Source organism: Mchenga conophoros, linkage group LG11 (genome assembly GCF_057382185.1).
Source record: "Mchenga conophoros isolate Kocher_MC1m ecotype Shallow Benthic linkage group LG11, M_conophoros_male_GT1.1, whole genome shotgun sequence".
NCBI classification, from domain to species: Eukaryota; Metazoa; Chordata; class Actinopteri; order Cichliformes; family Cichlidae; genus Mchenga; species Mchenga conophoros.
Window position 1 is genome coordinate 39,032,895 of NC_140536.1, and position 18,508 is coordinate 39,051,402.

General features: G+C 48.9%; 1 protein-coding gene across 1 annotated transcript; it reads left to right on the top strand.

Annotated features, from left to right (window-relative positions):
• Window positions 1-977: 977 nt before the first annotated feature.
• On the top strand, window positions 978-18,411 carry LOC146565065 (immunoglobulin superfamily DCC subclass member 3). The gene is made up of 14 exons (XM_085290454.1): window positions 978-1,094; window positions 4,526-4,831; window positions 4,936-5,080; window positions 5,161-5,291; window positions 7,961-8,098; window positions 8,192-8,350; window positions 12,365-12,530; window positions 12,624-12,874; window positions 13,009-13,173; window positions 13,794-13,982; window positions 14,066-14,173; window positions 14,251-14,374; window positions 14,464-14,563; window positions 14,691-18,411. The coding sequence occupies exons 1-14, from the start codon at window positions 1,037-1,039 to the stop codon at window positions 14,769-14,771; spliced, it is 2,121 nt and encodes a 706-aa protein (XP_085146580.1). The 5' UTR covers window positions 978-1,036; the 3' UTR covers window positions 14,772-18,411.
• The last annotated feature ends 97 nt before the right edge of the window (window positions 18,412-18,508 follow it).

The window sequence follows — 18,508 nt, forward strand, 5'->3', positions numbered from 1 at the left end:
TATTGATGTGTGATTTATAAGAAAGTGTACTGTCTAGGATGACACCAAGGCTCTTAACCTGAGGAGAAGGGAAAACTGTGGAGTTATCGATGGTGAGTGAGAAATGGTTTGCCTTCAAAAGGTTGGATTTGGTGCCAATAAGGAGGATCTCAGTTTTATCCTCATTGAGCTTTAGAAAATTAGAGGTAAACCAGGATTTTAACTCGGATAGACGAGTTAAAATCACAGGTGAGTGTTACACAATAACAGTGTAACACTCACCTGTAGATTGATCAGCTCACCTGTGGGATCAAAGCTGGAAGCTCTCAGCTTGTCCGTCTTCACTGAGACACCTGCCACGCTGCCCTGGATCTGCTCTGTTATTGGCTGCGTGTCTAACCCTGTGATTACTTCCTCCTTTCTGTTTCTTTGCCCCACTTTCTCCTGTTATTACATGAGTATCTGACCTTTGACCCTGTGTTCCACTTTCTGTTTAAATTTCAGTTCTTTGAATTCTTACACTTGCTGACTGCCCCCTCCACCTCCACCTGTACTCTGTCCTGTTAAAGTGCTCGTTTGGACAGAGTGAGACCACAGCAGGATGTTTGAGCTGAAGGAAGTGGGCGTTTAGACTGAACCAAAAAACCGCTGTCAGTGCCGCCTTATCAGCTGCTGTCTTCAAACACGTACCGTCTGCACCTCAGCAGCAGGTACAGGTGAGGACCTGCCTGCAGCACACCTGCACACCCGAGTCAATTCAGACTTCTACTAAAATAAAGCCAGCAGAACCCCTTCCTTCATTTCCTTGGTCTGGTTTCCTGATTTCCATCCTCTCCCATACTCCCCTCCTCCCACCTCCTCTCTCCTCCCTGCCCGCCCCCCGTTGTAGGCTCCTCCCCCTCAGCCCCTGAGTGCAGGCTCAATTTGAAGTCAGACTTGCAGAGTTCAGCAGCGCATGTGAGCTGCACAGGTTTCAGATTCAGAAGAAGAAGGTGCAAAGGAAGAAGAGCAGTGCTGAGACCTGCGTGCATCTGATGTTCTGGATTTAACCTAAAGCATGAAGAAGACGTGGAGCTGGACGCTGCTGCTGCTGCTGGAGGGACTCTGCTGCTCAGGTCAGACTCACACTCACACTGACTAAACCAGTTAGATTACAGAATAGCGTGTGATGAGGCAGAGCTCATTCAGAAAACCACAAATGAAAGATCTGAAAAAATGTCATAGCTCAGAATGAGAAGACATGAAGTCACGTGACAGTAAAATGAAAAACAGCAATAAAAGCTTGATTTTCTTCATTCCTTGTAATTCTCTGTGATCCTTCCTTTCCTTTTCCTGTTTCCTTTAATGCCTCCTTTTGTTTCTTCCTTTAACTTTGAAAGGTCACCTATTATTCCTTCCTTTCTTCTTTATATCTTTGATTATGCCTTCATTTCTTCCATCATTGTTTTCCTCTCTTTGTTTGTTTACAGTCTCTCAGGTGTTTTCTTGGCTCCTTTCTGGACAGTAAAACATAATAAACTGGTTTTAACTGGTCCCAGTGTGTCTGTGAGGCTCTGAACTCCAGTTTGGTTTAAAGTTCCCATCTCTATGAAACCACAGTGTGTGTGTGTGTGTGTGATGAGGACAGAAGGTCACGTTCATATTCATCAGACTCATTTCTATGCAGTAGACTGAGCGCGCTCAGTGTGTTTTGTTGTTGAACTTGATGATGTGTCGAGAGCGAGAAACTCTCCAGACTGTCAGTCAGCTGATGACCCAGAGCGCCCAAGAGCTGATGGGAGGTCTGTGCAGGTCTGTGGGGTCTGTGCTGGTCTGTGGGGTCTGTGCTGGTCTCTGGGGGTCTGTGCAGGTCTGTGCAGGTCTGTGCAGGTCTGTGGGGTCTGTGCTGGTCTGTTAGGGTCTGTGCTGGTCTGTGGGGGTCTGTGCTGGTCTGTGCAGGTCTGTGCAGGTCTGTGGGGGTCTGTGGGGGTCTGTGCAGGTCTGTGGGGGTCTCTGGGGGTCTGTGCTGGTCTGTGCAGGTCTGTGCAGGTCTGTGCAGGTCTGTGGGGGTCTGTGGGGGTCTGTGGGGGGTCTGTGCAGGTCTGTGGGGGTCTGATTGGCACACCTGAGCACTCTGGTAAAAATCGAGCTGGTAAACAAAACTCAGACTGTTAATTGGCGTGATTAGCAGTAGTGGGATGGGGTGGGGGGTGGGGTCGGCGGCAGATGCAGACATGTGACCTGGAAGGGGGTGGGCAGGGTAACAGTCTGGTTCTCAGGGCTCAGACCTCCCGTGTCTGTGGGGAATCCATTGTCAGCACCATGAAACCGTGAAGTTCACGGTCAGAGCGGCGTGTGACATCACACCGCAGAATGGAAGGGAGGGGGGGGGGCAGCTCTCATGACCTGCAGAGGCCTCGGGGGGTTCAGTTCAGTTCAGGGGATTTAGGGGGCAGGTTAGGGTTAAACGGGGGGTAGGGGTGGGGGGCAGACTGTCTGCTCCAGTGTCTTAAAAACCCCACCCCCATGGCGGGGACCCAGATGGGAGGCGAAGGATTAAATCCTGTAGGAGGAGACATGTGACATCATCAGCTGATCAGACAGCTGTCCTCCACCTCCATCACAACTCCTCCTCCTCCTCCTCCTTATCATCATCATCATCATCATCATCATCATCATCAGATGCTTCACTTGAGCAGCTCGATGGTTTGAAACATCAGCTGATGTTTTTCTGAGTCGTGATCTGTGAGCATGACTCGCTATCACACACCTGCTGAACACGAGACACAATACTGCCCACGATCCAGGTTATTTGTCTGTGTCCACTGACGTCCTCCAGAATAAAGACGCCTCTGGGTTGATCCGTGGCCAGAACTGCATCGGCTTCTTTATCGAGTCACAGTCTGAATAAAGCAGGGGTGTCCAACTGCAGTCCTCGAAGGCCGCTGTCCTGCAGGTTTTAGAAGTGTCCACTGATTTAAATGGCTAAATGACCTCCTCAACATGCCTTAAAGTTCTTCAGAGGCATGGTAATGAACTAATCATTTGATTCAGGTGTGCTGACCTAGGGTGAGGTCTAGAACCTGCAGGACACCGGCCCTTGAGGCCTGGAGTTGGACACCCCTGGCATAAAGCACGCCCTGCTGTGGTCCAGATGTGTTGTCACGGGACACCAAAAGGTGTGAACGGTCCACACCTGGTTTGTACACCTACATGGTGTCGGGTCCGATCTCGTGCTGATGATTTCCTGTTTAAACCAGTTTTGACTTTTCCTGACGTGACGTCATCAGGATTCATCGTTGCTTTTATAAAGAGGAGTGATGTGGGCCCATTGCCGGCCCTGTGCCAGCCCGGTGTTGGTGCTGAAGGAAGATTTTGACATGTTTTCCTGTTCTCCTCTTCAAGGAGATGAAATTGGCCTTTAGAGTGATTTGTGCTCAGAGTCTGTGGAAACAAGCGTGAAGCTGTATAAAGAGGCTGAAGTGATGGATGTTTATGAGGAGCTGCAGGCCTGGAGGCGTCCTGGGGTCCGGCAGCTGCAGGGTTTGGTGTGTTTGGTTGTTTGTGGGATCCTTTGGGGGTGGGGTGTTGTGTCTTGGTTAACTTTTGTTTCTCTATTGTCGTCGTTCACACTAAAGGATTTGGTCCTGCTGCCAGACTCAGTCTTTCCTCCCACAGCATCCTCTCAAAGAGGCGATGGGGAGGAGGGGGGGAGCCTGGGAAAGTCACCTCAACCAAGTTCAAGTTGAAAAGGGCCAGAGGAGGGAGGAGGAGGAACGATGCATTCACTGAACAGCATAATAAACAGACACAAGACCTGCATTGGTCCGCAGAGGGGGCCCGCAGAGAGGCTGATCTGTGCTGTGTTTGAGGGGTGGCTGTGGCTGTAGAGCAGGTGGCGGTTTAGTTTGTTGCTCCAGCATGCCAAATATCCCTGGACAAGATGTTAGGTCCACTTTGCTCTCTGACACATCCATCACAGAAAGAATTCTGTAGAAATAATGTGTGGTATAAATTGCTCTGAGGTGGAGCAGGAAAGCGCTGTAGCAGTTCGTTCACCACGTGATGGAAACAACACACTGCAGACCTGAGCCCCGCTGCTTTCTGCTTCTTGTTCAGTCCAGGCCTTCAGATGATGAGAGGTGTAGTAACACGTAATTTAAAGACCTCAGTCTGTGTGACAGACCTGATTGATTATAATTGGGTGCATGCAGTCTTCTAACGTTCCCAGTTTATTTATAACAAACACTGGCTCTGATTCTTTCAGTACATATACATCATTGCCATCTTTGTCATCATTGCCATCGTCACATTCATGTGTTCATCATAGCCTGAGGGTCAACGCGAGCCCTGAGTTCTGCCTGCCGGAGTCACCTGGATACTGCTTTGGGCAGGTGTTTCCAGTCATCATCATCGCCACCTCATTGCCACCTCCTCGCCCTTATTATCATCATAACCCTCATCTCCACATCTGCCTCCTGTCAGTGAGTGTTTGTGTTTTTAAACCTGCTTCACCATCAGAAACGTGCACTGAGACTCCGCCCCTGACCCTCCTGCTTCCCCTTAGGTGTGCTCGGAGCGTTGGAGTTGGCCTTCTTGAAGGAGCCTGGTGATGTTATTGCGGTCAGGGGCCGTCCCCTGATGCTGGACTGTCAGGTGGAGGGGGAGGGGCCTATCGCTATCACCTGGAGACTCAACGGGGTTCCCATAGCGACTGGTACCAGAGCAACAGTGCTCACCAACGGCACGCTGCTCATCAGAAATTTCTCCAAGAGACGAGAGAGCAACGAGACAGATGCCGGAGAGTACGAGTGTGCAGTGCAGAACCGCTATGGCATGCTGGTCAGCCGCAAGGCCCGCGTCCAGCTCGCATGTGAGTTGCCGTCCACCCAAACACACAAAAAACATCAAACAAACCTCACAGTAACACACACGTGACCCACCTGTACTAACGGTCTCTTCTCCACCTCCCACCAGCCCTCCCTAAGTTCCTCTCTCACCCAGAGTCCATGCATGTGGATGTAGGGGGTGTGGCCAGACTCACCTGTCAGGTGAATGGTATCCCAGAGGCCAACATCACCTGGCAGAAAGACAGATGCTCACTGAGCACCGATAACCACAGGTATGTCTTTAGTGAAGTGTGATGAGATTAAATTTTAACGTATAAGGATTCAAGCCTGTTTGTATATGCTTTGTGTACAGGTACACCTTGCTTCCTAATGGCGTGCTGCAGATCACCGGCGTTCAGCGGACTGACAGCGGTTTGTTTCGCTGCATCGCCTCAAACATCGCCAACACTCGCTACAGCCACGAAGCCCAGCTGACTGTCACTGGTAAGACAAAACTGAGGGCAAGGTTCTGTAAGGCAAAACTCACATAATTAAAGACTGAATGCCCGATTTGGGGGTAAAAAGAGTCCAGACTGAGGGTAGAAGAGTCCGGACTGACGGTAGAAAGAGTCTAGAGTGAGGGTAGAAAGAGTCCAGAGTGAGGGTGAAAGAGTCCAGACTGAGGGTAGAAAGAGTCCTGAATGAGGGTAGAAAGAGTCCGGACTGAGGGTAGAAACAGTCCGGACTGAGGGTAGAAAGAGTCCTGAATGAGGGTAGAAAGAGTCCTGAATGAGGGTAGAAAGAGTCCGGACTGAGGGTAGAAGAGTCCGGACTGAGGGTAGAAAGAGTCCGGACTGAGGGTAGAAAGAGTCCTGAATGAGGGTAGAAAGAGTCCAGACTGAGGGTAGAAGAGTCCAGACTGAGGGTAGAAAGAGTCCAGACTGAGGGTAGAAGAGTCCTGAATGAGGGTAGAAGAGTCCGGACTGAGGGTAGAAAGAGTCCAGACTGAGGGTAGAAACAGTCCGGACTGAGGGTAGAAAGAGTCCTGAATGAGGGTAGAAAGAGTCCTGAATGAGGGTAGAAGAGTCCGGACTGAGGGTAGAAAGAGTCCAGACTGAGGGTAGAAGAGTCCGGAATGAGGGTAGAAACAGTCCGGACTGAGGGTAGAAAGAGTCCGGACTGAGGGTAGAAGAGTCCTGAATGAGGGTAGAAACAGTCCGGACTGAGGGTAGAAAGAGTCCGGACTGAGGGTAGAAGAGTCCTGAATGAGGGTAGAAGAGTCCGGACTGAGGGTAGAAAGAGTCCAGACTGAGGGTAGAAGAGTCCTGAATGAGGGTAGAAACAGTCCGGACTGAGGGTAGAAAGAGTCCGGACTGAGGGTAGAAAGAGTCCAGACTGAGGGTAGAAGAGTCCTGAATGAGGGTAGAAACAGTCCGGACTGAGGGTAGAAAGAGTCCAGACTGAGGGTAGAAGAGTCCAGACTGAGGGTAGAAAGAGTCCAGACTGAGGGTAGAAGAGTCCTGAATGAGGGTAGAAGAGTCCGGACTGAGGGTAGAAAGAGTCCAGACTGAGGGTAGAAACAGTCCGGACTGAGGGTAGAAGAGTCCGGACTGAGGGTAGAAGAGTCCTGAATGAGGGTAGAAGAGTCCGGACTGAGGGTAGAAAGAGTCCAGACTGAGGGTAGAAGAGTCCTGAATGAGGGTAGAAAGAGTCCGGACTGAGGGTAGAAAGAGTCCGGACTGAGGGTAGAAGAGTCCTGAATGAGGGTAGAAACAGTCCGGACTGAGGGTAGAAGAGTCCGGACTGAGGGTAGAAGAGTCCGGACTGAGGGTAGAAGAGTCCTGAATGAGGGTAGAAACAGTCCGGACTGAGGGTAGAAACAGTCCGGACTGAGGGTAGAAAGAGTCCAGACTGAGGGTAGAAAGAGTCCAGACTGAGGGTAGAAGAGTCCTGAATGAGGGTAGAAGAGTCCTGAATGAGGGTAGAAACAGTCCGGACTGAGGGTAGAAAGAGTCCAGACTGAGGGTAGAAGAGTCCTGAATGAGGGTAGAAGAGTCCGGACTGAGGGTAGAAAGAGTCCTGAATGAGGGTAGAAGAGTCCTGAATGAGGGTAGAAGAGTCCGGACTGAGGGTAGAAAGAGTCCAGACTGAGGGTAGAAGAGTCTAGACTGAGGGTAGAAGAGTCCTGAATGAGGGTAGAAGAGTCCTGAATGAGGGTAGAAACAGTCCGGACTGAGGGTAGAAGAGTCCTGAATGAGGGTAGAAGAGTCCGGACTGAGGGTAGAAAGAGTCCAGACTGAGGGTAGAAGAGTCCTGAATGAGGGTAGAAGAGTCCGGACTGAGGGTAGAAAGAGTCCAGACTGAGGGTAGAAGAGTCCTGAATGAGGGTAGAAGAGTCCGGACTGAGGGTAGAAAGAGTCCTGAATGAGGGTAGAAGAGTCCGGACTGAGGGTAGAAAGAGTCCGGACTGAGGGTAGAAGAGTCCTGAATGAGGGTAGAAAGAGTCCAGACTGAGGGTAGAAGAGTCCGGACTGAGGGTAGAAGAGTCCGGACTGAGGGTAGAAACAGTCCGGACTGAGGGTAGAAAGAGTCCTGAATGAGGGTAGAAAGAGTCCTGAATGAGGGTAGAAAGAGTCCAGACTGAGGTTAGAAAGAGTCCTGAATGAGGGTAGAAGAGTCCGGACTGAGGGTAGAAAGAGTCCAGACTGAGGGTAGAAAGAGTCCAGACTGAGGGTAGAAGAGTCCTGAATGAGGGTAGAAGAGTCCGGACTGAGGGTAGAAAGAGTCCAGACTGAGGGTAGAAAGAGTCCAGACTGAGGGTAGAAGAGTCCTGAATGAGGGTAGAAGAGTCCTGAATGAGGGTAGAAACAGTCCGGACTGAGGGTAGAAAGAGTCCAGACTGAGGGTAGAAAGAGTCTAGAGTGAGGGTAGAAGAGTCCTGAATGAGGGTAGAAAGAGTCCAGACTGAGGGTAGAAAGAGTCTAGAGTGAGGGTAGAAGAGTCCTGAATGAGGGTAGAAGAGTCCGGACTGAGGGTAGAAAGAGTCCGGACTGAGGGTAGAAAGAGTCCAGACTGAGGGTAGAAAGAGTCCGGACTGAGGGTAGAAAGAGTCTAGAGTGAGGGTAAACAGAGTCTTGGGGTGTTTTTGAGGGTTTCTGGTCTTCTGGACACAGCTGCAGGATCCAGGATCTACAAGGAGCCCGTAATCCTGTCCGGCCCTCAGAACCTCACCATCAATGTCCACCAGACTGCCATCCTGGAGTGTGTTGCCACAGGAAACCCCCGGCCCATCGTGTCCTGGAGTCGCCTCGGTAACGCCTCCTCCTGCACTCATTGATCCAATCATTAGTATTGATTACCTGTTAAGATCAGCTGTGTTAATGATGGTGTCTGTGTGCGGTCAGACGGCCGGTCCATTGGCGTGGAGGGGATCCAGGTTCTGGGAACAGGAAACCTGATGATCTCTGATGCCACTCTGCAGCACTCAGGCGTTTACGTTTGTTCGGCTAACAGACCGGGCAGCAGGTCCAGGAGGACGGCGCTTGGACGCCTCATTGTACAAGGTAGGTACGCTTGCACACAGCAACAACACATCAGCTGGCCAAATGTGACCGAGCTGTCCTCACCTTAAACATTCAAACTTTTCACCTTAGAAGTCCTGCAGGTCAGATCTTTGATCTTCAGACTGAGGGACATTTCTGGATGTACGGCGTCTGTTCTGTTTGAATAAACCTTTATTTCTATTCACACTAAGTTTCAGACAAATCCATTCGGAATGGTTGTGATTATCAGAGAAAGTCGGTCAGGCACAGCGATGAAGGAACTGCTGCTGGTTGAAAATGAGTCATTCTCTGTCCTCCTTTCAAAGCGAGTTCTGGTTCTGGTTCTCCTGAAGGAGCAGCTTTTGGTGACTCAGATGGCGGGCAGCGAGTCTGATTTGCTGGCCCCTCATCAATGATTGGTGTGCAGACTGAAACAAACCTGCTGCTCCTTCATGACTGACACTTCTCCTTGAAAGTTGGGCGCGTAGGATGTAGAGCCAATCATCCACTAATAGGAAGATCGGTGACTCAGTCCCAAATATTCCTGGGAAAGATGCCCTCAGATGCATCCACCAGAGTGAGGACGTCAGACAGGAAGTACAGGTGCAGAAAAAAGTGCTGGTGTTATGTGTGAATGAGGCAGTGCTTCGAGCACTCAGGTGGAACAGGAAAGAACACGATTACTGACCAATAAGATCCTCAGAACAAGCCTAAGGCAGACTTCCTGCGAACACAGCGGCGAGCAGCTGCAGAGCAACCGCTCCATCTGTTCAGCTCCACCTCATCATGTCGAGTGTGCAAACACACATGCAGTGTGCGTGTGTGTTCATCTGTCAGCTCTTGAACTTGACTGGTTGTGTGTCGAGTTCAGTTCAGCCTGCTGCTGTCGGACTCTTCACCCCCAACATGTGACTTCTGACCCTCTCTGTAAATCAGAGAGGTGACAGCAGCACCTCAGAGTTCACTTCCTGTTCACGTGAGCGCGTCAGACGCATTTGTTTCTGAAACCGTGAGGTGTTGATGATCTTATATGTGAGTTTGTGGGAGAAAAACGCACTGGCTGCAGCTTTTCCTGCAGTTTCTGGGTGCGTGCAGCCATGTGTCATCTACGCAGCAGGCACAGTGTTTTCCCACACACGGTGGAAAGACCAGCGCACAGCCCCGAGGACTCCATGTGGTTCCGATCAGAGTTTCCTCTGCAGCTCCACGCAGACGTGTGAGACGTTCAGGGACTCCTGTCCTGCTCGCTCAGCTGCAGCTCAGTCAGAGGTCATGTAGGAGGAGGGGTCAGAGGTCACACAGGCCCATTGTGAACGTGTGTGTGACTGAGAGCTTCATGAGAATCTGGATTAGCATGAGAAGAGCCCCACTTCACAATGAGGACTTTATTCCCACTGAAACTCCGTCTGTCACTCTGACACTCAGACTTGCAGACTGTCCTCAGCACGAAAACACGAGTGCACAAACGGGCAGGGCCACAACAGACAGCCTCGGTCTAAACCCGACCGCGGCTCCTGCTCTGTGTGATGATCCAGCTTTCCTTGTCCTGCATGAAAGGGTTCATCCCTCATGCACCCATCTGAAGTCAGTTTGACTTAACGCACAAGTAAAACCACCCAAAGTGCTTTCCTTTTTTTTTTTTTTATTCATATTTTTATTAAGGTTTCAAAAGCAGGCATTCACAATATGTACATCATGTAAGCATTCTTCATACTTAGGTTATCTGCCTTAGATACTGAAATAGTATTTTAATTTACATCCAAGTCATAAGGGAAGAATACTTACAACGATAGAAGTAATTGAAACCATCACATAATCCGAAAATCAAAAAACAAAAAACAAAACTAACACCCAAAGTGCTTTCCACTCACACAGTATGTGACGAACATGTTGTTACACAACAGCATCCAGAGGAGATGGCTCACACATCATCAGCGGCAGCGCCCACAGAGACCTAAACAGTAGGAAGAAGAAGCCACCGTAACAACCTTCTTTTCACCGACACGTCCACGTGACTCCCATCAGAGACAGACGCATTAACATCAAATCATTTCTTCTATTATTATTATTATCATTATTGTTGTGTTTAATTCAGCTTATTTCTATTGTTAGTTTCAGGGTGCGTCGTTTTCTTGTCTGTAGCTGGTGTGAGTTATCATTTTTATCACATCTGAGTTGTTTTTACAAAGACGACTTCATCGTTTTACACGTGTGTCACTGTGAAACTAACTGCAAACAAAAAGCACGCGTGACAAACATGTCAATCAGAGACACGAAAATAAAAGCGAGGAGACGCAAAATGAACAAAAATATTCTCAGCAGTTTAATCAGAAGAGTTTTTAAAGATAAAGTCTTTTATTGTTGCCGTGCATCGTTCAGGTTGGCGTACAGCCCACACAACAACAACACAGAAACAGAACAGAAAATAGGAAAGTACAAATACACAAAATACAGTCCTGCTAAAAATGATAAAAAGTGTGTGTGTGTGTGTGTGTGTGTGTGTGTGTGTGTGTGTCAGATATGGGGGTGGACACATAAATACATTTTATTTGTGGAGGGATAATGACCGTTGACCTCCTAAGATACAGAACCCCAAGTTCAAGAGCAACACACACACACTTTTATAAATGACTCCTATTCATACCTCTCCCCTCCCCTCCCCTGTGACCTCTGACCCCTGACCTCCCCCTCTTTCCATTCAGAGTGGGAGGGGGCGGGGCTCTTGTGGGGTGACAGAGATGTGTGTGTACGGTTTCCCTGTAGCCATGGAGATGAAGTGGGTGGAGACAGACAGCTGTGTCTGTGTGTGTGTATGTGTGTGTGTGTGGTGGTGGGGTCAAAGGTCAAAGTGCTGTTCAAAGATAACAGAGACACAAGCTCAAGTTTTCATTCTGAGGACACGGCGTGTGATGATAACATGATGCGTTTTTAGTGATTAGCTTTATGTAGCGAGTTATTCATCCACCAGGTGGCTCCAAAGACTCAGCATCACCTTTGAAGACATGTATAAACCTCTGTTACAGTTACATTAAATATAAATTAAATACGTGTTAGCGTTTTGACCTTGGGCTCGTGGCTTTTCTCCCCGTTACGGCGCTGCTACGATGTTTGATAGCGATCCTCACTTGTGGTATTTCTGAGGTTCTTTAGATAAAATGAGCACGTCTGTGTCACAATACGGCTGTGTGCAGGCAAGAGTAGGACCCAAACGCAAACTCGCAGAGACGAAAAGTAAACTCAAAAAGCACAGCTTTATCTCTGGCGTGGAGTGGGACACGAAAAACAACACAAAACTAAACTAGGAAAACTAAAGCACAAGGAGCCACAGGGAAAAATCACACAGCTATGAGGGAGGACGCAACCCTGACAAAGAGAAACATGGGGCTTAAATACACTGAGGGATAACGAGGGGGAATGAGCCACAGGAGGAGAGCACAGCTGGGAGTAATTAAGCAGGACGAGACAAGGGAAGCAAAACTAGAAACATTAACATAGGACAGACTGTGAAAGTAAAACAGGAAACACACTGACGGGACTCAAGACGTGAACTTAACAGACTGAGGAGACAGAACATAGGGATCTGAAACATGGAACAGAAAGGCACAGTAGATCAACATGAACATAACAACGCCACAGGGGAAGAGTAAAACAAAATGCAGGGACACAGGACCTCTTTCAAAATAAAATGGGAAACATAATGAAACGCAAACATGACAACATAAGAAACACAGACGTGAAGCACATGAAGGACAAGGGAGACTTAACAGGGGTTGGAAACACAAGGGGAATCTAATAAACAAATGAACTTAGATAACCTAATGAACAAAATAAACTCAAACTTAAAACGCTGGGTCAAAAGACCCAGGATCATGACAGTCTGTCTGATTCTGACAGTTTTCCTGGTCGTCTCCACTCGTGATGGTGCTGCGGCACATCCCCCCACAGGCCTCACAGAGAATAAGTTTTCAGAGGGTAAACCACCAGCTCAGGTTTGCCCTGTGTTGAAATTGTAACGCTCTGTCTTCTGGACCGCAGCTCCTCCAGAGTTTGTTCAGTGGCCACAGTCTGTCTCCAGACCAGCAGGGGCCAGCGCCGTCTTCAGCTGCACGGCGTCCGGCGTCCCCGACCCTCACCTCATCTGGCTGAAGAATGGCAAACTGCTGATACCCAGCGGCAACGTCAAGCTCACCAACGGGAACACGTGAGATCCTTCTGTTTACGCTCAGAAGGTCTTTCTCTCTGTGAGGTTACTGCACGGTTTAACGTCCCACCTCTTCTCTGCCACCACCTGCAGGACGCTCGCCATCACCCGCATCACCCCCGAGGATGAAGCCATCTACCAGTGCATTGCCGAAAACAGCGCTGGCACCAATCAGGCCAGCGCTCGCCTCGCCATCAGCCAGGGCTCAGAGCTGCCCGAGGCCCCCAGCGGCCTCCAGGCGGCGGCGCTGAGCTCCAGCAGCCTGCAGCTGACCTGGGACCAGCCGGCAGAACATGTGAGCCAGCAGATCATCGGATATGTCCTGCACATCAGGAAACTGGGCGGTGAGAGAAGGGTGGGGTTGGTATTTTTAAGTCTGAGATCGTCCGTGTGAGGAGACTAGAAATGAGATTCTGCAGCACCATCACCGACTGTGGATGCTTTCACCTGTTTGACCTTTGATCTGTGACCTCCTCAGAGCCGGACAGTGCTGAGCTGCAGGAGGCCGTCAGTAAAACCACCTTCAAACACGAATTCAGCAACCTGGAAGCTGCCACCACCTACTCCATCTACCTGAAGGCGTACTCGGCGCTGGGAGGCAGCCAGCAGTCTGACAGCATCATGGCCAGCACGCTGGGCGGTGGTAGGTCACCTCTGACTGCTAACACTGAAAACACTCACACTATATCTAATATCTATAAAACCTCGCCATCTGAAGATGGTGCCACAGCATTCCAGCCTCGGAAAAGGACCTCCACCTAAAAGTAATCTCCTGGGTCTGAGTTCACGAGGTGTTTCAGATCTACTCACAATGACGTGAAAACATTAGCTGAAGCCTGCTATGAAGGTCTGCAGCTTGGTCCTGAATGGAGCTGATGAAGCTGTAGATTTGTAGGATGGTAAAAGTTTCTGGTAAAGATGCATCGGTGTAAGGGCAGCGCTTCCTACCACACACAAAGAGAAGGATTGGCTTCATATTAGTGAACAGTAATCTGATCAGACGTTTGATAGAAGGATGGTGCAGCTCCACACATCTGCCAGCAGAGGGCACACCCACCCAGCCTGAGGCTTTAAGCACCATCTTTATGTTTCAGAGGATGAATGCAGAAACACTGTTTGATGTGTTGATGTCATGAACAGGGTTTGACCTCAGAGGTGCGGGCCTGGGGTGGGGTAGACCTGCTCTGATCACAATAAAACCATGTTTAAACGTTTTGGAGATGCTGTCTCTGTGAATGACCGCAGGCACTGTCTGCCCCACAGTTCCCAGTCCTCCTAGTTTCTTCACTAAGGTCCTGAACCAGACCGCCATGCAGGTGTACTGGGAGCTTCCGAGCAAGCCGGGGAAGCTGGAGGGCTTTAGACTGGAGTACCGCAGTGTTTCCAACCCAGAAGTGCAGGGGCAGGAAACCTTCCCAGCACACATCAACACCCACACCATCTCCCACCTGGGTGAGTATGAGGCTGGTGTGTACAGGCAGCCCGACAGGAAGTGGATACAGCGTTGTGATAATCTGTTTGTTTACTTCCTGTAGAGCCGGCGGCCATTTACGAAATCCAGCTGGTGGCGTTTAACGGGAACGGAGACAGTCCGTCCAACCGCCGCCTTGTATCTCTGGCAGAGGGAGAGAGAGCTGCAGCAGGTAGGAGCCTGACCTCTGACCTCTTGCACACCGTCACCAATGGAAGCAGTGTAACATGTGATGTTTGTCGCCCTCAGCTGGTTCAAGCTGTAACTGCGATCAGGCTGACAGCTCGACGTCCGCTCTGCTGGTCGGCCTTCACAGTGGCCTAGCCTGCATCCTCTGCTGCCTGCTGCTCGTCCTGCTGGCATACAGACGCAAGTAAGGCCTTCACCATCATCGTCCTCACCGTCCTCACAACCACCACCGCCATCATCGTCTTCATCATTCTCACTGTATTCTGTGCTCAGTTTTTTCTGCAGGAAGGGGGAGAGCTGGGAGACTCCACCCACTCTGAATGGCGTCAGTGGTCCTAAAGGCCACACACCTGAGAGCTTCGAGCTCAGCCAGGTAAACACACACACACACGCCTGGATGATTATTAAGGGATGGTCCTGATCCAGAGTTCGGGGTCAAATACCTGCCTGAGGAAACACCTTCCTGTCAATGACCCCCTTCTCCCTTGTTCCGCCTACAGAGATGCGATTCCACCCTTCCTCCATTGATGGTCATGGTTGAACCTGCTCTACCTGTTCACCTGGGCACAGGCACCGGATAAAACACCACACATTTCCCCCCCACCCCCGGACGCCGGCCTGTGGCGCCTTCTCTCCTCCTTACCACATTTAGGATAAGAGATTAACGCATAGATTATAATGATGATGATGATTTGTCTGAGGAAGCTCCAGGTGGCGTCTGATCCCACAGGGAGACTGAACCCGTTGAACTTGACTGCTGTGACACCAATCCCAAATGAGGTTGTCTCCAGATCAAAACCAAAGCGCAATTCTTCACCTGTAAACACACAAATTGTTGGTCACATGACTCTGGCTCCTCCCCCTGTGCGTTCAGATGCTGATGCTTACTTCCTGTTGAAACCAAAAGCTTTTTTCTTTAGTTTGGGCTCATTTTGTTTTAGTCACCGACGGTGCCGAGTTTCCAGAGACGATGAGGCCTTTTGCCGGCTTGACCAGAGACGGGCCTCTGAGATGCACCTGAGAAGGTGTTCTACCTGCCGTTTGCCGGTCCTCAGAGGCCCAGAGCCAAAGGGAATTATTGTTTCTCTGGTCAGCAGGTAACCTTAGAGGACGCTAACGCTCCTCTGCTCCGCTTTAGCCTTTCAGTGTTTGTCTGTCTCGTCGCGTTCGCCTCTGGTCAGGATGTGGACGAGGCCCACGGTCGGCTTGCCTCTCCTCCCCTCCCCTCTCCAACTCCTCCACCAAACTGTTTCCCCCCAAAGAGAGCTACCTCGGGCTTCATGCCAAACCTCTAAATTGCTGTTAGCCTCCCGCTGCAGGTCAAGCTAACCTACCTCAAACCAAAAGCCTCCTCTGGGACCTTTTCCCTGTTTTAACCTTTTTGCCCACGAGACCTTGGCTTCGTTGCTCTGGATCCATCCCTCGCTGTCTGTAGACATCTTTGCTTCTGCTGATGAGGGACGGAAGAGCAGCTCTGTACCTGAGAAGATCTGACTGCTTCACCTGGGAAAGGTGAGACAGGAAAGTGTGGGACATCTCTGGCCTTGTCTGTCCCGATTTCAATGAATTTTTTTTATGTTTTCAAGGGCTTCCACTTCCCGTTACCTGCCCACAGGTGTGTACAGCCCCATGAGCCATGTCTAAACTGACCTCTGATGTATTTTAATGCATCAAATGAATATAGATGAAGAGCAGCTTTCTGTAGAGTTCAGCCAAATATTATTTAAAATGAGCTGAATGCCTTCCAAAGAAAAGAAAAACTAGTTTACCTGCATTTCCTGTTTGTTTTCACTCCAGTTCCTGTCTGAGTCGAAGAACAAACAAAACCAAAATAATTCCTCGCCATCACATTTTATGTCTCACACAAAGACTTTGGAAAAAGGAGTGAAAGTATATTTTCTTATGTCGTGGTAGGATGAGCTGTCAGGAAAACCAAATAAATGAAGGATAAAGCCGCGCTGACCAAAAGCTCAGAAATATCCAGATATTATGTTTGTATTTACGCCACAGAGCATGCTCACTCTGTGCGGATTAATGTCTCTACGAGTGACCTCCGACCCCCTGACCTCCTGATCCTGAGGACTTTACTGTAGCCCTCTGTGACCGGGACCAGGTCCCGTGTCTGATCCGTGCAAACATTTTCCAGACCAACAGAGAAAAATCGTCCATGTTTTAGAAACGTGTCCTTCTTCCAAACATACATTCTTCAAATTTAACTCATAAATGATATTTTCTCTCTGCAGGGAACATTGAACTCTTTTTGGTTTTTGATGTTTTGGCATTGGTGCTATCTAAAACAAGTTAAAAGAGTAGAAAAACAGAATGAAAAGATTGGATTTGCTGATGAAAATGATCCGGTATCACCTCGAGTACATGAACGCTGTGCTTGGCCATCAGCCCCGAGGACTCTGAGCTTCACATCTCCTCACCTGAACGTTTCTTTAATGTTCTCCTTGTGAGCTGAGGGTTGTTGTCTCTGCTGCACGATTCAATCCACAGGCAGATGTCCTGCTTCTCAGTCCAAATCCATCATTCCATCAGTGATGGTGAGCTGTTCTGGTCTGTATGCACTGAAGCAGTCCCAAACCATGACGCCACCATAGATGCTTTTGGACTGCGGGAACATTTTCGTAGCTGTGGTCACTCCACACTGCAGGAAGTACAAACTGCCAAAGTTCTTGGAACCTGTTTAGCTGCTAATTCAGGACTTTTACTCTCTGAGTGACAAAGTGCATGCTGATTGGTGCACCACCATCACTCGCCATTTAAAACCGTGTAATCAACAGTTATCTCTACAAATGGCAGAAACCATGGAGAACAGGAACTCTGTTCTTCTCTGGCCTCACCTCCACCCTCATTAATTGCAGCGTCACTATAACAGTTTATGTGAAAGTGCTTTGTGGTCCTCGGCTGAGACAGTTGTGGTTCTCAGTGCTTTCTTTCTACTCACGCTGCTCTCCTCCGTCCTCTAAAGAACCTTCATCACCTGCGTTACAGGCAGTGGTGATCATTTTCTGAAGTCCTCGCTCTTCTCATCTGTTCAGGACTCACTTCCTAAAACATGCGGAGATCTATACCTGAAAACACCTGTTTCAAATATCGTTTTCACCCATAAATAAAGGGTCATATTTGAATGCTATTGAACTGCTTTCTGTTTAAAACCTTTTAGGATGTTTTAAGTCGCACTGATGCAGAAAAGAATCTCAACCTTTTTCCTGGAGCCAGCGCTCCTCCTTAAAGCCCAGACTTAACAGACCAGAGTGTAAACTGTGCCAAAGTGTAGGTCAGGGTGGGGAACTCCAAGGGCCAGTGTCCTCCAGGTTTTGGATCTCACAGTCAACGCACCTCAACTACATGATGAGTTCATTACCAGGCCTATGGAGAACATCACGACATGTTGAGGAGGTCATTTAGGCATTTAAATCAGCTGTGTTGGATCAAGGACACGTCTAAAACCTCCAGGGCCCTCGGGGCCTGGAGTTCGACATCCCTAGCGTAGGTGAAAACTGTCGTGAGCCATCTTTGTGTCAGAGTGTCTTTGATTTTGGACCTTTGACCTCCTCCCCCAGTTCAACAAAACACCCTCCTTGCTGTCTTCAGGGTCAAAGGTCAGAGGTCGCAGAGCTCCCCGCTGTCTTCATCTCTGCTCCGAAATGAGACGATTGTTTCTAAAAGTAAAGTTTTCAGGTGTTTTGTTGAGTTTGTTCTTTTTCTAGAACTTTCCGCTTTCTGTTCATTCTTATCTTTCCGTCGCTGCCGTTTGGCAGCAAAGAGGAAAGCTGCCAAAATAAAGACATTAAAATTTGTATTTTTATTCTAATAATATTATGATTCTTCCAGTTTGACTTTTTTCTGATTCTTTATGTTTGTAGCTGATATGAAGATATTTGTAGAGTTATAAAAGCTGTTCCAAGCTGAAGGTAGAGCCTCTGATTAAACAGCCATATTTACCCATAAGCCATATGTGATTTCAAAGCCATGCTGTGCATAAAAACCTGTTTTATTGTTTGTCCGAGCTGAGTCCACCTCCTGCTGTCGACACACTGTAGAAACTAAACCTGAGATGTAGCGATCATAGTGACTGAAGCCTAGAACCAATGAGAGAAATGATGCTTTAATGATTCTGTTTTTTCTATAAAGATGTTTGAATAATGTGTCACAAAAATAAAAGCACCCAAAGCTTTAAACTGCTTTTTAAACCGAGCTCTGAGCTCGCGTATTCAGAGCCTCCTGTTTGTGCTGCAGATTCTCTCCACAGACTGTTTCTCTGTCCTAATTTCTGCTGTTCAGACACATAAAAACCAAATAAAGCTGAAGT

Bases quoted from the DNA above. Each gene is read 5' to 3' on its own strand.
- LOC146565065 (XM_085290454.1), top strand. From the start codon at position 1,037: ATGAAGAAGACGTGGAGCTGGACGCTGCTGCTGCTGCTGGAGGGACTC. The intron at 5,081-5,160 runs GTATGTCTTTAG...CTTTGTGTACAG, and splicing joins CTGAGCACCGATAACCACAG to GTACACCTTGCTTCCTAATG. The intron at 5,292-7,960 runs GTAAGACAAAAC...TTCTGGACACAG, and splicing joins AGCCCAGCTGACTGTCACTG to CTGCAGGATCCAGGATCTAC.